The 19,496-nt window shown below is 41.6% G+C and overlaps 1 protein-coding gene across 6 annotated transcripts in view; it reads left to right on the top strand.

Moving 5' to 3' along the window:
• iqsec1b (IQ motif and Sec7 domain ArfGEF 1b) overlaps positions 1-19,496 on the top strand; it is a 286,544-nt gene that overhangs the window by 174,124 nt on the left and 92,924 nt on the right. The window contains exon 1 of one of the 6 annotated variants that reach the window (XM_072666409.1): positions 8,385-8,452. The exons of 4 other annotated variants lie outside the window; for them this stretch is intronic. Coding sequence is in view for 1 of the 2 variants with exons in the window: in XM_072666406.1 (XP_072522507.1) it covers positions 16,667-16,713 (47 nt within the window). In the remaining variant the exon portion in view is untranslated. Of the gene's footprint in view, positions 1-8,384; positions 8,453-16,553; positions 16,714-19,496 lie in introns of those variants that run through there. One more of the 6 variants, XM_072666406.1, reaches the window with a different exon arrangement.

Here is a 19,496-nt window from a genome sequence, read left to right as displayed (position 1 = left end):
CTAGCAGTGTAGTTATTGTTGTTTTGCTGTTGCCCTTTTAAAAAATGGGTTCTTCAAAGGCAGTGGTTCCATATTAAGCCATTCAAGCCATATTTGGATGCTAAAAGGGTTCTTTTCTTGGCGAAGGGATTTTTGGGATTGGTGAAAAACCTTGCAGAAGATTACATAATAAGTTATTACATAATAACTTATATTTGCAGTTTCTATTGTGTTTTGTACAAGTGTAAGTAATGTCTACACTTATACATATGTATATCAAATGTGGTAAAGATTATGGAAGCTTAAAAAACTTTGCAACATTCACAGTATGAAGCAACAGCATGAAGAAATGTTTTTTGTGCAGTCAGAAAACAGCAGGAAACGAGAATTGTGTGATTTGAAATCCTGTATTGCTCCAGGTCCTGCTGTCTTGGTTTATATAGTCGTACTTTAGCCAGTATCACAGTATTGTTTGTTCTGGAGACTTTCAGACGCATTTTACACTGCTATCTAGGTCAGCAGATAAATATTACAGTAAAATGAAGATCCTATTCTATGTGTGTATGTAGAGTCCTGTGGCTTTAGGCTGGCTTTCAGTGTTTGTTCTCTCCACATGAAACTCTCACTGGAATGTTTATCCTTCATATTATCTTTTATAATGTGGACTGAAGTGCTTGAGCTGGAACTACCCAAGATACACAAGTGAATGTCTGAAGTGTGTGGCCTGGAATTCAGTAGTTTAGTTACATTATGAGCTCTAGGCCATGCTAGGACTGTCACGGGTAGTCAATTGAACCTGGCTGGTTTGAAAAAGGACATCTTTTCAGTGAATCTGCAGTGCTTAGTTGGCCGTTATGATGATGATCATGCATATTTTAAGTTCTCCTATGGGTCTGTCTTGCATTTACTGATGGACACACCCATTCTTGTCTGTCCTACATTTTCTACATCTTTACAAAAGTGTTTTTAGTCTTTATGAAGAATTTACCAACTTCTTTTTATGCATATATATATTTTTATATATATTGGCCAAAAGCCAATATTGTCATTCCAACATGTGAAAGTCTATCCAAAAATCCTCTTAGTAAAAGTACCATTAGTTTCGTTATTCTCATTAGCCTGACCAGTACTAAGGAAAAAGCAACAAGCAATAATGCTCAGCTGAATAATTAAAATGAAATCTTAATGATGGAATTCAGCTGAACTTCAAGATCAGTTTTTATTTATTTTTTTTTCTAAAAAGTTTTCTTTTCTTTTCTTGGTTATGAGTATAATCAATATTGACAGATCTAAATGAATTGTTACATGTTCATTTCTGACTAGAACGTAAAGTAGATATTTGTGGCTTACTTGCGTTGCATCTATTTTGTAAAGAATATTTCAAGTTTAAGGGCAGCAGTTGTAGACATAATGCAGTTATTAATGGCAAGCCCATTGTAATAACTGCCTACATCTCGGCCAGAACACCTCTTTAGACCTGAACACCTGCCCTCTTCTTAATGATGGCCACGGCTCTCGAGAGCAGCAGATATTGAATAGTTTTGAAGTTGATGCAACACTGTAATTCTCAGATGTGGAGTGTCCAACTTGGTCTAAGAGCAGAGATGATGCAATAACTTTTCTAATATGAGTACTAAGTAAATGTAGAAGAGCTTGCAAACATGTAACACCATAGTCACAATTTGAAGTGTTTTTCAGAAACTGCATCTACCGTTAAGGGAAGGCTCTCTGATGGATCCTGGAAGATTTTTGTGAGTATTTGATTGCGTTCAGAGACAGGAGCATTAGTGAGGTCATAACTCCCTCAATGCATCCCAGAAGTATTGGATGGAGCTTCATCATTCCAGAGAACACAGTTCCACTGCTCCACAGGTCAATGCTTGGGGCTTTATACCCTTCTAGTCCATGCCTGACATTAGGCATGGTGCCAATAGAATAGGTTCATGTCATCTGCTCCAGAGAGTCCTATTCTACTGGCAGTACTTCTATGTGTTTGTGCATTTGCACATCTGTGTCAGCAATGGTTCCCCTTTTAAAGTAGCTGAATGGGGTGTCATCAAACATTTGGACATATAGTGGATTTAGAGAGAAACGGGATCAATAACAGGCTAACATCTGTTACCTACTGGCTCTCTGTAATTGGTCCAAAAGTTCTCCTTACTTATGATGCATACAGACATTCAGTGTACTGAGGATACCCATGAATTACTCATGAGGTCATTTATCTTGGGATATATGTTTTTCAGTACAACCTTGAGTGTAAGAAACACTATTTGTAATACAACTATGTTAATACAACATTATGATCTCACTCATCAGCTGTCAGCTCAGGATTAGGGCCCGTCTAACACTGCGTTTAGCAGCCACACTGCACCCGATCCCATTCATTAGTATGGGAAGCATCTTGTCTGTCAGACTCAGCAGATTTGGGGGATGCAGTGCGTCAAAAAAGAGTGGAGCTGAAATCGATGCAGATGAATCTGGCTAATGTGACGCAGTTGCCCAGTCACCCGTTCTAATGAATGCATTCAGCTATAAGACTCTCTGGAGCAGGTTAGCATACACATGTTGGCACTATGCCTAATGCCAGGTGTATGCTAGAGGGGTAACCCCCCCCCCCCCCCCTCCCCCTAAAGCATTGGGCTGGAATTGGAATTATGGCGCTCCATTCAGTACTTTGAGTTGGGGATGAGGCAGGGCCATCCAACATCCTGACCTCACTAACATGCATCACCGAATGCAATCACATCCTTACAGCAACGCTCTGAAATCTAGTAGGAAGCCTTCCCTAGAAAGTAGAGAGAGTTACTCCAGCAAAAGCAGAATTAACCCTTTAATAATTCCCTTGATTTGGGGAAAAACAATGAATGAGCTGCTGTCTCATTACTTGTGTCCATTTTGTTTATGTCTTAAATCTTGCATTTTTAAGTACGAGAGTGAGATTTAAGTAATAAGTTGACAAAAGTCATATTACTGGAAGGCCAGGCCGGTACATTTTAACAGTGTCAAGCGATAACATCCTCAAACAGACATGGCTTTTCAAATTTACCCACACGCTCAAATTTATGCCCTTTAATTAATGCTTCTCTGTGAATTTCAAATATCACTCAATTCCCCACAAGGCATTTTCAGGTCATGCTGGCTGTTAATAGTATAGTGAAAGTGCCATTCATGTCCTGAAGGCATTGATTTAGATGTCCCTGAAAGGCAGTGGTGGGTGAAGGACTTAGAGTGTGTGTGTGTGTGTGTGTGTGTGTGTGTGTGTGTGTGTGTGTGTGTGTGTGTGTGTGTGTGTGTGTGTGTGTGTGTGTGTGCGCGCACCCTCCGAGGCACTAACTGCTGCTGTTAGCGCTTATTAGTCTTGGAGCTCATTCACTGGGACCCAGAGCCCAGCTGGATCCTAAGAGTTAACACCTGGTGTACAAGTGGTAGCCGGCCAGCATGGCTTTGTTGGGGAGGGCATAAATGAGCCTTGAACTTTTAACCAAACATGGATCAGCCAAGGTGCGTTCAGTGTCTGATCTTTTGCACTTTTGCTACTAGGCTAAAATACCTATAATCTAGACTTACTAGTGTGGTTTTGGTCACTGCATGACTGCATGTGTTCTCTATGATGTGGAGAAGCACTATGTAGCCTAGCTAAACACAGTAGTAGCGGCCGCTTAGAGGCCGGAATTGTTGATGTGTGTGGTTTGAATGAGTGCTGACCGGCTTCACACGTCTCAGTAAACACATGCTGCACTCCTTCAGGCTGGCTGGTAGAATAGGAAAGATGCAGAATGAAGCTCACAGGAAGAAGGAAGCGAGGCAAATAATTGGGTAAAATAAAACAAAAGATTCAGACTGAAGACAAATGAAGGCGTTTGTCACTGACAGGTCAGTGAGTTTGTTGTTTGTTTGTTTGTTTTTTTCTTTTAATCTTCGAAGTTATCCTTTAAGCCTCTGCCAAAGTAAGCCTGTTATATTTAGCACACTGATGATGAGCCTAGGCCTTTTCCTAGAAGTGCCTTTTGTCTGTCCCTCCTTTTGTCTCTGGGTCTCTCTCACTCGCACTCTCTCTCTCTCTTCTGCATGTTAATTTTCTTTTTTTCTGCATGTTCTTTACTTTTAAGCTCTTACTATGGAATTTCTACGTGTTCCCTCTTTCTCTCTCTACCCCCTATATCCCCCCTTCTCTCTTTACCCTCTATGTCTCCTCTTTTGCTCTCTACCCTCTACATCCCCCAGTTTCTCTCTCTACCCTCTACATCCCCTATTTTCTCTCTCTGCCTTCTACATCCCCCAGTTTCTCTCTCTACCCTTTACATCCCCAGTTTCTCTCTCTACCCTCTACATCCCCCATTTTCTCTCTCTACCCTCTACATTCCCCCTTTTCTCTCTCTACCCTCTATATCTCCTCTTTCTCTCTCTACCCTCTTTCTCTCTCTACCCTCTACATCCCCCATTTTCTCTCTCTGCCTTCTACATCCCCCAGTTTCTCTCTCTACCCTCTACATCCCCAGTTTCTCTCTCTACCCTCTACATCCCCCATTTTCTCTCTCTACCCTCTACATTCCCCCTTTTCTCTCTCTACCCTCTATATCTCCTTTCTCTCTCTACCCTCTAAATCCCCATTTTCTCTCTCTACCCTCTATATCCCCATTTTCTCTCTCTACCCTCTATACCCCTCCCCCTTCTCTCTCTCTACCCTCTATATCCCCCTTTCTCTCTCTACCCTCTATACCCCCCTTTTCTCTGTCTATATCCCCCCTTTTCTCTCTTTCTCTATATACACTCTATATTCTCTCTCTATCCTCTATATATTGTCTCTCTTCCTTTACTCCTACCCTCTGTCTTGTGCTCCCTGCTCTTCATTTGAATATGTTCTTTTTCCTCTTTTCTGTTGAGCTCCGATTCTGAAGCTCTGGGGCGTTCAGATACTTTCTGGGTAAAGCGGCATGATTTTGCATTCTGAACGATCTCTCTGTTCTGGCTGGAGGAAAAGGATGGGTGCGCCGGCTGGATGATGGATGGATGTGGCCTCATTTGGCAGCAGCGTCTGTGCGTCTGTTCGGTCCTTCGGTCCCCTGCCCCCCATCACCCCAAAATCCCCCCTCCCCAGACCTGCCCCCTACCACAATCACAAAAGACTTATTTGCAGGGCCTCATTAACAAACCAAAAGGAGCATGTGTGGCCATGCTAATGCTAGCATGTTTATGGGCTGTAAACAGGTTAGGGGACGATAAAATGGAAACACTTCATGGCTAAATTGCAGAAAGACAGAGTGTGGGTGGCTTAGAGTGAAATAACTGCTCTCCGTCTGTTGGGGAAATGTGTTTGGCTTTGTTACACGGATGAGTTAAGTGCTTGTTACAAGGCAAGGTTATAGCTAACAGTGCCCTGTGCCTATAGATCACATGGAAAAACAAAACTCCTGACAGTAACCTGATTTTAAAAAGACAGAATGACATAGTGGGAGGAAATGAAGGAATTTTGAGCTAATTATTTTACCCTTTAGCCCACAGAGGTCGTGCTTTTGAATGTGCTGCAGAATATTGCGCCTACATTGCTGTTATATTAACATACAGCCTGCCACATATTTAACTTTAACTTACATTGAGGAATCAGTGATGTTCGTGCTGAAAAGGGACATGCAAAGCAAAATGATGCCAAACAAAAGCTACTGCGGATACATGGCAAGTGAGCGATACATGTTCTCGTGCGGTGCTTCACGATTTGATGAGGCCTATTATCCAGGAGAGGTTCAGACACAACCAAATGAGTGGAGACCTTAAAGAAGGCCCAGAACCTACTGGAGTAAATACATTGATAATGACTGTGCCTTCTGTTATAAGCGGATCTATTGGGATCTCTTTCATTCTGCCTTTTTGTGTCTCTTTTGTACAGCTTGGGAAAAGAGCATTGCTCACTGTCCATTCACACAAAAACACTCGTTGCTTTTCCGCTTTTCCAACAGCCAGCACTCTGGGCACTGCTAGCCTGTGTCTGCGTTTGTGTTAGCAGCCTGTGAATGTGTGTGAGGGCGTGAGAGGGAGCAGAGAGACACTGTAGTGCCTAGCATAGTGATTAGTGTCCCCACACACATACAATCCACACATAGACATGATTGTATAAATACACACTCGGGGTTATTTGTACTGGCCCTCTAAAGAAATGCATACTGCTCAGCCTGCCTTGGACTGAATTGCTCAACTTTGATATAGGACGCTTTCTGTGTTTATTCCAGCCTATTTCACAATGCTTTAACCTCTTACTCTTTACAGAACCGCTGCCATTTCCACACTTGGCTCTTTGCTTCTGTAGCTTATTTCTGGGCCAGTTTGCACTGTTTTCTACAAAATCACTGAATGATTATCCTTGGTATGTGATAAAGGTTTTGGAGTTTAAGAGTCTGGGACAGCAACTTTCATATGTGAATTAACACATTTTACATACTGCATGGGTCTGAAGCTTTACTGTATTGTGTTTTTAACCCAATATATTAAGATAGAACTTGTAACTATGTAACTGCCTACTAACAAAGTAAATTACCAAATTACTACATGTATTAATTGCATTTCTTAATTTGTTTATGTTTTGCTGTATTCCTGACATTATTCTGTTTGTTTTAAAGTCAAAAATGGCAAACATATACTTAGAATGTTAATAAAATCTAAATTTGAGTGCCACTCCTGTCACAACCCTGCACCTGGAGATCCTGGAGATCTTCCCACTGCCTTTTCGATCCAACCCTAATCCACTCCATCTGATCCAACTAATTACTGATTTCAGAAGTCCTTGACTGGCTGAATGGGTTTGGGTTGAAGTTAAAACCTGCAGAAAGGTAACTCTCCAGTAAGAGGCTTGGAAACCATTGCTCTAATGTTGGCCCTAAAAATGGTGAATTCGCTAGATCGGATCCCTGATTGGTTCATGGCTGAGAGTACCACAAAGCGTAAATGACCGTTCTCTCTAGGTGGGCAGCATGACCCTTCCTCTTCCCTCCATCATGCTAGCCAATGTGGGCGTCTGTTGGCTGTTGTAACAGAATCAGCAGTTAACGTTCACCTCCATTGACTGTGCATTAGCAGCAGTGACTATTCATGTGGTTCAGAGGAAGCACGTTTACCCTCCCAGGGCTGGTAGAACCATGTGATATTTGCAAGGACTAAACTGAGCAACAAATTGGCAGAAAATCACAAAGTTAGAAACAATAAAATCAATGAAATTAAATATTATAGAGACAAAAACAAATATGGGTTAGAATGTTAAAATGTATCAATTTTGACAGAAGTTTTACTACTTCTAAATACAAAAACAGGGTAAAATGTGTGTTGCCTGAACTGTAAAAAGTGGAACAGAACAGAGTAGTTTTAAGTTTTGATGCACCTGATACAAAATATCCCTTTTGTTCATCCAAACTGATATTTTACTTTGGTTGGTATTGTTTAAAGATATTGTTTTGGTTAAATATAGCCATTTACATTGTACATTTTTAAGGTTGAACTGGCAAACAGTGTAAACACACCTTTACACTTCCATTTTTGTGCTACATTTTTCCTCCCTAATGTTAACTGACTTGCATAGTCGCCTATAGACAAAATCATGTTTCCTACTGGCTGGTCCCTCCCTTTTACTGTTCAACCACTCAGTGACGGCCATTTAGCACTTTTTTTGTATTTATCGCCAGGGAGGGATTGGGTTGCCAGGGCAACCAGCATCAGCGTTTCTGAGTGGGGTCCTTGGACCGTCCCGCTGAGCACCATGTGCTTCTTCTGATTAGCTCCACTCAGCGTCCACATGGCCGCCAAAGGGTGTGCACCATCAGACGCAGAATAATTAAGGAGATGCGGGGGAGTGAGGGGCTCATTTAAGGGATTTTTTTGGCCTTGGAGAAGCACAATGAAGCTGGACCGTGTCATCCAGGCTCCAGGGGACAATGGGATTGAGCCGTAATTCAGCGTTTGGGAGCTTTGAGAAGAAAATGATGGAGAAGATCTCTGCTTTTTGCTTGCGTTCGTGCTTGGAGCTATAGTAAAGAAGGGAAAGGAAGCTTTTGAATGGATATTTTTGGGAAGGAGTGTCTCCTTTTTTTTTTCTTCTCTAACTCAAAATGTACTCTGGAGTATGGCCTGTGTGTGTCAATTGTATTGACATCTTTATTGAGCAGTAGAAGATGCAGTGTTCGTTCTTTTCATGCTTGGATTTGCAGCCACTTCTAAAACTAAAACTCAGCTGTAAACACTAATAGCTCATGGGAACAAAACCAGAAGGCGCTTATTTCCACTACCTAATGCATCTTATGACCATGTGCTGAGATGACTTTGCATGTGTGTATGTGGGTTTGAACCATGTGGACAGTTAGCGGAGGGGCGCTGGACTGAGCTGAGTTGCTAGACCACGTATCCTCTTGAAGATGTTGAAGTTTAAGGCGTTTTGTTTGGATTACTGGCAGTTCCTGTGCCTGCAACCCCTCAGTGGCTTCTACAAGAGGTAAGAAACGGGGCCTTCATGTAGATCATGAGTCTTGATCACTTATGCATGTGCATGTGCGGAATTGTACACACATGCATGTGTATATGTAGGATACCATTTGCAACTGCGCCTTTAGAATGATCTCTAAAGAGAAGTTTTATTTCACTTATAAAGTAGCCCTGCTCTGTTCAGCTCCTTCATAAGCTGCTTTATTCAAATATAAAGCATTTTATTTCATGGCTTTTCTCGTTTCTCTATTCTCTCTAAGTGCAGTTCAGTATTCCAGAATTATTAATGGTGTGAAAATATAGGCTGTTCTCCACTCTGATACTGTACTGTTCACAGCCTATCCAGTTACACCCCACAGACTGCTCTCAGGTCATCAGGCAGTGACTGTGTATCCGTGGAGGTCAGTGGTTGGGGTTTGTCAGCGGTCAGGCTGATTTAATGCATCTCCATTGTGCCCCTCTGACCCGGCATGCGTTCACATTGTTGAGTGGTGCGTCTCCATTGTTGTTCAGGGGCTGCAGTCAGGCCTCTTGCTTCGCTGTGAGGTCAGCCAGAGTGTGTGTGTGGACGTGTGTCTTCTGTCGATGCTTATCTGGTCTTGGTTAATGTCTTGGAAAGACGTAACACTGATATCTGAGGTGTGACCGTGCTTATTGGCTTTCTGTTGGGACTGAAGTGATCTATTGTAGCCAATTAATTCAGCCGATTTCAAGGTTCCACACATTCATTCACTCTAACTTTAGACAGCAAAAGAGTCACATGTTTAATTTGTGAGTCTGTGTTCTTAATCCGTTTATAAGGTTGTGTTGATTTCAGATTAAGAAATTGACAGTTGATAACAGGCAACCAGATATAATGATTGACTCAGTCAGTAACCCACTTATTTGGGACCCTTTTATTTATTTATTTTGACCATTTTATTTATTAACATTTATCAATTCTAGTCATGGAGAACTACTGGACAGCTCATTTTAGCGTTTGGGTGGGCAATATCGTGAAAAAAATAGTATCATAATATTTAAAGACATCTTCATAATACATGATATTTATCCCGATACACCTGACAGAATCACATCATGGCAGGCAAAATTCATCAGTAGTGACTTTCTTAAAAAGTATTATTATTGAATTTGCAAAGCAATGTACAGTTAATCAGTGATCCTTATGCACTGACGACATCTATAAAATGCTTTAAAAAAGCATATTGTGTATCACAATCCAATAAAATATTTTCATTTTGTCCACTTCTGGTTAGAAGCTGGAATACAATACGTTTTTGGAGATTCAAGGGATACAGAGGAACACATTTTAGTGTTTTCTCTGATAGACACGCCTGATTTATCTAATTCATTAATGAATAAGCCCTTTCTGAGTTGAAGTTGATGTCTAAAGCAGAAAAACACAAAAAAATATGCTGGGAATACTCCAGAACCAGGGTTGAGTGAAAGCATGGGATCCCAGCTCCGTTCCTTAAGGGCCTTCATTGACAGTTGGGTGATTTTTCCCTGCTCTAGCCTACCTGAAGCAGGTTGTGTATTACCCAGGTGTAGTAGGTTCCTAAGGGGTTCTTGGCTTGGACACATGGTTGTCCAAGCTTGGAAAAAAACGTATATGCTATAGGATCTTTCAAATGATGTGAGTCGGGAGAATTTCTTGCTTTTACATTCTGCTCGCAATTTGTTTGAAGCAGTTTGGTTATGTTTATCTTGCTTGGCTAAAGCATGTGGATGTCTCTACCAGTGGTCTCCAACCCTGTTCTTGGAGAGCTCATAGTGTTTCACCCCACCTGATTCAACTAATTCTTTCAGTTGCTTTCAGAAGTTCTTGATTGGCTGAATGGGGTGTGTTGGCTTTGGGATTGAGACCTGCAGGAGGGGCTCCATGAGTGGTTGTAGACCACTGCTTTATACAGAACTGTGCATTGTAATGTTTGTGTGAAAAGTGCTGTAGGAATAGAATACTGCTGGTGAAGAAAATCTCTCAGGATTGTGTAGGAACATGCAGGGCGAAGAAAATCTCTCCCTTCCCCAGTCTTTCTAACACGTGTGTGAATATGTATAATACACTATATGTCTAAATGTTTGTGGACATCCATTCTAATTAATGCATTTAGCTACTGTGTAAATGCACAGCTTGTCTAGTCCCTGTAGAGAATGATTACCAATACAATAGGACTCTGCAGCAGATCAACATGAACCAGGTACTGGCGCCAGGTGTTGGCTAGAGGGGTATAAAGCCCCCCAGCATTGAGCTTTGGAGCAGTGGGCAGTCCCAAACTTTTTTTTTTTTTTTACTACACTTGATTTGAAACAACGAAAGAGCAGGTGTTGGAAAACGTTTGTCCATATAGTGTACAGTATATGGCCTATTCTTCTGTACTAACCCTGACTTGACAGCTGTGTGGTTGTTTGTTTGGCCAGTTGAAGCAGGAAAATCCCCATTCAGCCTGACCTTCACGTCACTATGGCCTTATTTACACGTTATTTACACGTGTTATTTAGCTCAATGTCCGGTGTGTGTGTGTGTGTGTGTGTGTTTAAATACCAACAAATACTGCAACAAATTGAGATATACAATTTTTTCTCTTAATACTGTTAGCAATCCTTTATTTCTTATTTATTTATAATATACATCTCCTATACCTGATTGCCATTAAGTGCTCAAATAAAATTAGAAGTCCTCGGTTTTCGCTTCTGCTTGCAATGTACTTTAGTATGAAAGTATAAGTATTACTCAGTTATTACTGATTTTCTACTTTTGAAACAGGAACATATACAAATAGTAAATGAATACAGTTTAGAATAATTTGCATGTGTTTAGAATATGTATTGATTACATAAATAGGTAAGAAAACAGGTAAGCTGTGGTTCCCTTTCCTGTCCCAACTATAGCAACAAAGCCAAAATTGTATGTACTGAGGGAGAGACAGTGTTACAGTCTGTGTTCAGATGCTGCTGTTCTGATTGCATAAAAAGTCAACTTTTTTTTTCTCTTATTTTATGAATGAGGGTGTGTTTTTATACTACGATAGAGTCATTTAATTAAAAAAGATACAATGTCCCCTTGCTTACAATATTGCATTGTATTAAATTATGACCCCATGCAAGAAGACAGTTCCTGCTCTTCTTAAATAAACCAGCTGGGGAATGAACATCACTGGAATGGATGGTTAAATGACAACAAAAATACAGACCAGCAAATACCAGCGATATCTTTGGCATAAAAACAGCTAGTCATACAAGTCATACTCACTGAAAATAAAATCCCCAGTGAAACATGGTGATCCATTTCTAACGTTGTGGGGCTGTTTTCTAGTTAGGATACATAGATCATGCATTCCTTCAAATACCTGAACATTTTATATCAGAATAATTATATTGCAGTATATTGAATCATAACCCCTGTATCTTGATATGTGCCATATATCCAGGCTCTTGTCAATACGCAGCTCTGGAGATGACCCAATACTGCATTTCCTTTCTGGTACTGATCTCTGCACATTAGAATAACCACACCTGCCTAATAACCGTTTGAACACATTTGCATTTGCTGTGTGGTAAAGTGATGTGTGTTTGGATCACTGCTGATGTAAACACTGTCCAAACACAAGCGCTTACCAGCTTTGTTGCTCCCCTTTCATTCAGTGCTGGTGACTGTTCAGTTCCAAGCTGCTCTCTATACAATTTACTGCGTGACCCGCCTTCTCTCAGATGTTGCAATACAGTAGATAACTAGGCATTATTTCCTGAAGAATAATTATGTACAGATTGGGTAGCCCCCTCACTTCTATTCCATACGCATAATCGGTATGCATTTTCTGGGGGGCTATTAAGTATTCAGTCGAGAGGCTCTGATATAAAGGGGCGGGGACCACTTCGGGCCCATTTCACACTTAATGTGAGCAGCACAGAGAGACGGCGACAAACACAGAATCGCTTCCGTATGCAAATCGTGTCGAGCGGGTCATTGATATTCCCCTCAGCTGCTTAAGTGGGCGTCTCAGAGCCTTTTGAAGTTTAGAAGACGGATCCTGCAGTAAAAAAGAGGGAGTGCTCAGCAACGCTGCTGCGGTCACTGTATGTTAAGGGTGTGAAAATTCAGTGGTCTGAAAGTGATCATCTGCTTTTTTGGAATGTTAGAGTTGATTATGATTTGGTACACTTAGTTATTTCTTTTCCAGCATGTGTTGCGACACACCTCACTGGACTCAATATTTATTACACACTGCAGAATTTGCACACTACCGCCAATTATTTATTATTCTCTGTCTGTACTGCGTTGTGTTGTCTGTCCGCACTTGTTTGTGTTGCACTTGTGTTTTGTATGCACTGTCTATGTTGCACCATGGTCCTGGAGGAACGTTGTTTCGTTTCACTGTGTACTCTGTATGTAGTTGAAATGACAATAAAACCCACTTGACTTGACTTGACTTGACACTGTGTCAAGCATATAGTTAATGCACTGCAAATTACTGTATCTAATCATGTGTTTATAACTGTTCATTCTTAAGCGATGACTACATCATCGCTGTTCACATGATTGGAAGTAGAGATGGGCCGATACTCGTCGCAGTTTGTCTTTCAGCTTGATCGTCAAAGTGCTCTGGATGGATCTTTGGCTTAGTTTGCATGGTAAAACCTGACGCTGTCCACTTCTTTTGAAAAAAGGCATGACTGTCTTAGGTTGCTGATGGATTGTGGCTGCCTCCAGTGGCCCAAAAATGTTATTAGAAAACTTTTATTCCCACAGAAGTCCCTGTAGTTATAATAATATAATTATAATTTTGGCTAAAGTGTACAAGCGGAACAGCGGCTGGCTGACTGACAAATGACAACTTTCTCGGACTGATGCTTGACAATCTGGTTGACAATCTAGGCCAACTGGGCCACTGCCTGACTGACTAATACAAGCTTTTAGCTCTACTGGTACAATAATGTATTAACATAAAAACATAAAAAAAACAGTTAATGAACCGTGTCAGTGGAAGTAGGAAGAGTGGAAAATCTTTAGGAAAAGTGGAAAATATTTACATGTTTATATTTATTTACATTTATATATTCATGCGGGCTGTATGTTTGTCATCCCTCCTCCAGTGTGTGTGGGTGCTTTCTCCCACAGCTTGTTTTTTCTGTGCGTGAATTGAAGCTATCTGATTATGCGAATATTCATGAATGTGTTAATTATTCTGATTCTAAGCGTAGCGCTGTGTGGGATGCGTGAAACTGCTGACTGGGCATGCATATGCTTACGCACATACACACACTGGTGGTCCACTGCTTATCCAGCAGCATCATGGTTTCTGACTGCCGCTGTGAAGTAGTAGTATGTTAATGAAAATAAAGGCTATTAAATGGATCTAGGAAAAAATGTATTAATTGGAAATAGAACCTTTACATTAAAAGGAGGTTCTGTACATCAAAAAAAAAAAAAAAAAAAAAACTAAAGTACCGCCCACATATGGAGAACGAGTTATAGAAATAGGTTGTTTGGAATAACTCTCATATTCACATTATGCTACAAATTGAAATACAGCATTATTTATTTATTAATTTTTTTTAGAAATTATGGTTATTAGAGTAAAAAGGAATAGAAACATATTGGATGTGAGCCATTTGATAGGGTTATCCACACTCACACATCTCTTCTACATACAAAGGTGCTTTAATGGATCATCCATAGAAAGGTTCTCTAGGAAAACCAGCAGTAGGTTTGTGACATTTCACCCAAAAACTCTTTGGCAGTTAAAATTTTTAAGGGTGTAATGTCTGCAATGGAGATGATGACAAAATCAGAGCCTGCCCTTCTATTAATCATATATACTGACACACTCAGTTTAACACTCAGTGCAACGTTCAGCTGAGATCATTAACCTTCAGTAAGCTGTTAGTCACAATGTGCATGTGTGTTGTGTGTGTCTCAGTGTGTTAGACACAAATGGTGAGAGTAGTAAGCATTCTTTGAGAGAGGAGCGGTGTTCGTATGAAGGAGTGTGTCTCAGACCAACATGATGCTTCATCATCTTCTGTCCAGTTTTAACAGCACTGTTAAATGTAGACAATTCTGCACAGTCTTTTTTAAGAGAAATGCCAGAATAGTGTATGGACACATACCTGTAACAGTGGACAGAGATAGGGCTCTCTTTACTTGTGAAATATTCTATTAATTATTTGATTATATAGAATAATCAGGTGTTCTTGATGGATGTTATCTGAGATTAAAGTTGGATAAATTTTTGGGGTGTTGTTGAAACGTAAACACCCCCCCCTCCTTTTTTTTTTTTTTTTTGTTGCAACTTGCTCAAATTTGTTCATGTCCTTTTTTGTGTGGGGGTGGAGGGGGGGTGCAGGGTTGGAGGGGGTGTACAGTTTCAGAATTGTGCCTCAAGCTATAATTCCTCTCCACAAGCAACATGATGAAACATTAAAGGCATCACTGGGGATGGGAACATTGTTTGTTTGAAGTTCCTCCAGAACTTCAATAGCGCTTCATCGAAAAACTGTTCACCCTGAAGCTCTGTCCAATATTGCTTTCCCTTGGTCACATGTTCTCTCTAATATTTTCCTCCTCGTACACCTCCTTTATTTCAATTTCTTCTTTCATTTCTGTTCTTTAATTTTCTCACATTCAGTATTTCACCCTTCAACCTCCTCCGAGCTTTCATTGCTTTTCCTCTGCTTCTCCGGCTTCCTATTCCCATTCACCTCTCAGACTATGCCAGTGTGTGGTATGGTTTTAATTTACAGTTTGAGAATAACCCTCTGCCTGTTGCAGATTTCTTTTTGTGACCTCATAGCCTCTTAGGGGAAGTGGCCTTTAAACACGTTCCTCAGAGAGACTCTGGACCCAATTGTGCTCCAAATCACAACTCAACACTTCCACATTACAAATCCATCATGATACAGATTTTACATTATTAAGACATGATTATGTCAAGATGTGTCACATCTCTGGCATTGAACTCTGAACAGGCTTGGCTACGTGCGCTTCAGGGAATAGTGTCACACTTGGCCTTGTTTTTGGATGCAAATGGCTGCCAAACCACCCCCAAACACAAAGGAAATTAAACCCAAACAGATGAGAGAGGCTGTACTGTAAAGCTGGAAAAAGTGACCGGCATTCAGAGGAAAGGTTTCAAAGCGTAGGAGGCAGTTGAAGATCTCTGACCACCTTCCTTCCATGACAACACTTTATTTTGATTGAGATGCTTTGTAGATACTGACCCCTGTCTTTAACTATGTTTAACTAAACAGCTTGCCACTAACCTCAACCCAAAACCTGCTTAATCCTAAAACCAACACTCACTCTAACCCTAACCTTAACCTCAATCCTAAGCCTAACCAAAACACTTATTCTGCCCTCGATCTCAAAAACCCAAAACCCACAAAGCTCTTATACTCACTTTAATCCCAACTCTAAACCTAATCCCAACATTCTCTATAAGCCTAACCTTAACATCATCACAAAATGTAATATTCACTAACACACCTACCAAATCTGATGCAGATGAATGACATTAGAAAATGTGACTATTGATATTCATCAGAAAGTTAGTGAGACACAACAGCCTGGTCAGCTTGGTTGCTGCTATGCCAGTGCCAGAGGCAGATGTAATTGGTTGAGTGAGGTGAGTGAGTCGGGACTACAATAAAAACACTGCTGACCAGATATAATTAAGGCACAGCAGTAACCATGACCAGGTATCGGCCCAGTAGCACTGCACTGGTCCAGGCAGGCTATATACCTAATAAAGTTAGGGAGTGCTTGACCACACAGATGTAAGAGTAAGGTGTGTGCGAGTTCTGTGGTATACCGTTCGGCTGCTGGCCTTACTTGGTAATCCCAGAGTCCTGCTAGAACTTCTCCTCCCAGAGGGGGAACAGTTTGGTTTGGCTGCAAAACCAGAGAAAGGAAACGCACAACGTTCGTCATCAGCAACGACTGCAGTAACTTGAACTGGAGAAGAAAGAATTAGCAATGTCTTTCTCTCCCTCCTTCTCCTTGGGGGTTCTCGAGTGGGACACAGTTTGTGGTCAAGCAAAGTCAGAAGGGAAGGAGAGGCTTGTCTGGATGCTAGGGGTGGAGACGCCTGAGTACACTGCATACACTCATGAACTCGCCTCATACACTCCTGTAGCCTTCATGTTTTCCTTTCCCTTTTGGACCGTGACTCTTTCGGCTTGCTGAAGACTTATCCAGAGCAACCAGGCGAGAAATGCCCTGGCCATGTTGAACCTGATGTGGAAGTATTGCCTTTCAGTTCGTACAATAAGGTAGGACATCTTCGTGGGGAGGGAAAGGTTGAGTTTTTCTTTTCGGAGAATTGTTGATGATTCCAGATTGTCTCCAAGATGACACCTGTTCTCTGAGGTTATATCAGGTGTCCTTTTGGAAGAAAGGAATCTTTTTGGAAGGACTTTAGTCAGGTTAAGGTTGATGAAGTGATTAGTTCTTGCAAAAAGTCCTGGTTCCATAACTTGGTTGATTTGTTTGGGAAGAAACACTACTGTGATCTAATGCTTTAATCACTTGCCGCATGAGGCTTTTATGAGCAGAATGCCTTATAATTGGAAGAACAGTGCAGTTTGTGCACTCTTATATAAGGGCACCATTAAACCATGTGTTTGTGTTTATGGAGGTTACTTTTATGGCTTCCTTATTACAACATTGCATTGTGTACCCTTTGCGTTTATTCCAAAGCACTATCAACTACAAAGCATAACCACAGAATGCAGAGTGCTGGAGAGGGCATTAATTCAGTTCCTCTGATTAACAGAAAATGCAGTTGCTTTGAATAATTGTCTTGACATGAAGTAGTTTGGTCTGTTCATTCAAGCACAATGGCAGAAAATCAGTAATTGCAGTAATTCAGTAGTTGTTTTCTTCAAAGGACTCTTCTGAAAATCTGAACACGTTGCCACATGCGCTTGAGTAGGAGCGGAGTCATAGCTTTAATAGTGCAGCCGTCCTGGCCACTTCCACTAGACAAGGCTAAAATTAGTGGCCAAAGGCTTTGAGTCAAGCCACTGCACTCGGCAGAGTAGCCAGTCACCACTCATAAATCCTAAGCCCTGTAATTCACTGCCCAGGGTTCCAGCAGCCCCAGTCCCGGCTCTGCTTTGCAGCCGATATTTATTTTCTGCTCATTCCGTAGTGCTTATGTTCCTCAGGTTCTTTCTGCTTTAGCTGTGTGTGAGGCTTCTTGTGTAACTACTCCTATTCAGGCATTTTCCAGCCACGTCCAATGCCCAGACAGACAGCCTGCCTTCTTGTTCCTCATCAGAGTTGTTCCTTTAACCTAATGGAAATGCACACTCACAGGGAAGGCCACATTTGGAACTTTGGTTTGGTGTTATGCATCATCCTCACCATTGGCTCCATTATCACCAGTGGAAACATACACTGTGTGTCTATTATATGCACACACACACACACACACACACATGCACTAGTCCCTGTAGAGAATATAGCCAATAGAATAGGACCCTCTGGAGCAGATACACATGAACCTATTGGCACCATGCCAAAAGACGTGGGCTCGAGGGGGGGTGGTAGAGCAGTGAAACAGAAATTGTGGTGCTTCATCCAATACTTTTGGGATGAGGTGGGGTGGCGATTTTCCAACATTCTGACCTCACTAACACTCTTGTCGCTACGGGCAAATCCTCACTGCAAAGCTCCAAAATCTAGTAGAAAGCCTTCCCTGGGCAGTAGAGACAGTTAGTCCAACAAAAGCAGGATAAAGGTAATACCCTTGATCTCTGAAAGCACAATTAAAAAAAAGAAAGAAAAAAAAAAAGAAAGAAAAGCAAGTGTCCCAATACCTTTGTCCATATAGTGTCTCTAGAAATGTTAGATCAGGTATTTATCATTTATGAAAAGCAGGGACTATTTAAGTTTCTAGAGTGTCTGTCTCATAGTGTTTCTGTCTCTTTGAGTACTGTACTTCAGCTGAAGCCTGCATTGTGTGGTTTACTACATGGACAGCGCCGTGACTGCGAAGGCTACGTTTAATGGCTCAGTGTTTGTGTAGACCAGCTGGCTGCTTCTTTGATTATAGCATTCCCGGAAGCAACGGCAGCCCTGTTTAAGCATTCGGCCGCATGCCGCTAGATCCTGTGTGTGTGAGGCATTCCTGAGGGCACGAGTCATTCTCAAGCTCCAGCCATAGCTCACGTTCCTCCTGTTTCACTTCTCTGCCTTTTTGCTGTCAGCCTTTTTGAGTGCCTATTCTCCGTCTGTCTCGTTTCACCAGAGACGAGGGATCCGTTCGATCCTCCGGGGTTGAAAACCAGGCCGGCTTCTGGGAATGCCTCCCCTACTCTGTCTCAGCTATTTGTAGTAAATTTCAGCCTTTAAAGGCCACTTGTCTTTTGTTAGGAGACGGGCGGCCTTTGATAGTTGCTGAAAGAAATGGGTTTTCAGAAGCCCTGTCCCCTGGATACTCCAGGCTCTTTAAAAAGAGCTGGCATGAAAGAGTAGAGGCCAGGCAACCTGATCCAGCCACTGAAAGGAGCAGGGCTGTGGGAGCGCAAGGTATGATTAATTTACTGTGTGTGGATCTTGCTTCAGCCTGGAGGTACCCTGCTTGTGTCCTGTCCAACTCTGGTGGCTTGCTTGCTGTCTGTCTTGCTTTCTCTCGGTCACTGCATGGAAAGGAAGCAACTTTTTAATATATTTTTTAAATCTTCTCATCGGAGGACTTGATGAATCTTCCAGATATCCTTTGTTTCCTATGGGGCGGCTGGCTGGCTCCTGTGCGTCAGTAGCGGCGCTTTTTTTCGGCTGTTTTCCAGACCTATTGAAAGCACTCCTGAGGTTGACCTGTGTTTTTTTTTTTTTTTTTTTTTTTTACTGGGGAATCTCCCTGACTTGCATAAGTTGCAGCATCTAGTAGAATCTCGCCAGAAGGGACTGGCTGAGCTTTAGATCCGCAAGCAGACTTCTCAGACAGCTGCCGAACCCTACTCTTCTTGAGAGTTCACAACTCCAGAGCTGTCTAAGGACAATCGGTTGCGACTTCCTGCCAACTTCGTGGTGTTCTTGCTCGGAGAAG

Source organism: Salminus brasiliensis, chromosome 21, assembly GCF_030463535.1.
Source record: "Salminus brasiliensis chromosome 21, fSalBra1.hap2, whole genome shotgun sequence".
In the NCBI taxonomy this organism is placed as follows: domain Eukaryota; kingdom Metazoa; phylum Chordata; class Actinopteri; order Characiformes; family Bryconidae; genus Salminus; species Salminus brasiliensis.
Note: the sequence above shows the minus strand (reverse complement) of the source record. Positions and strands in the feature narration are given on the sequence as shown.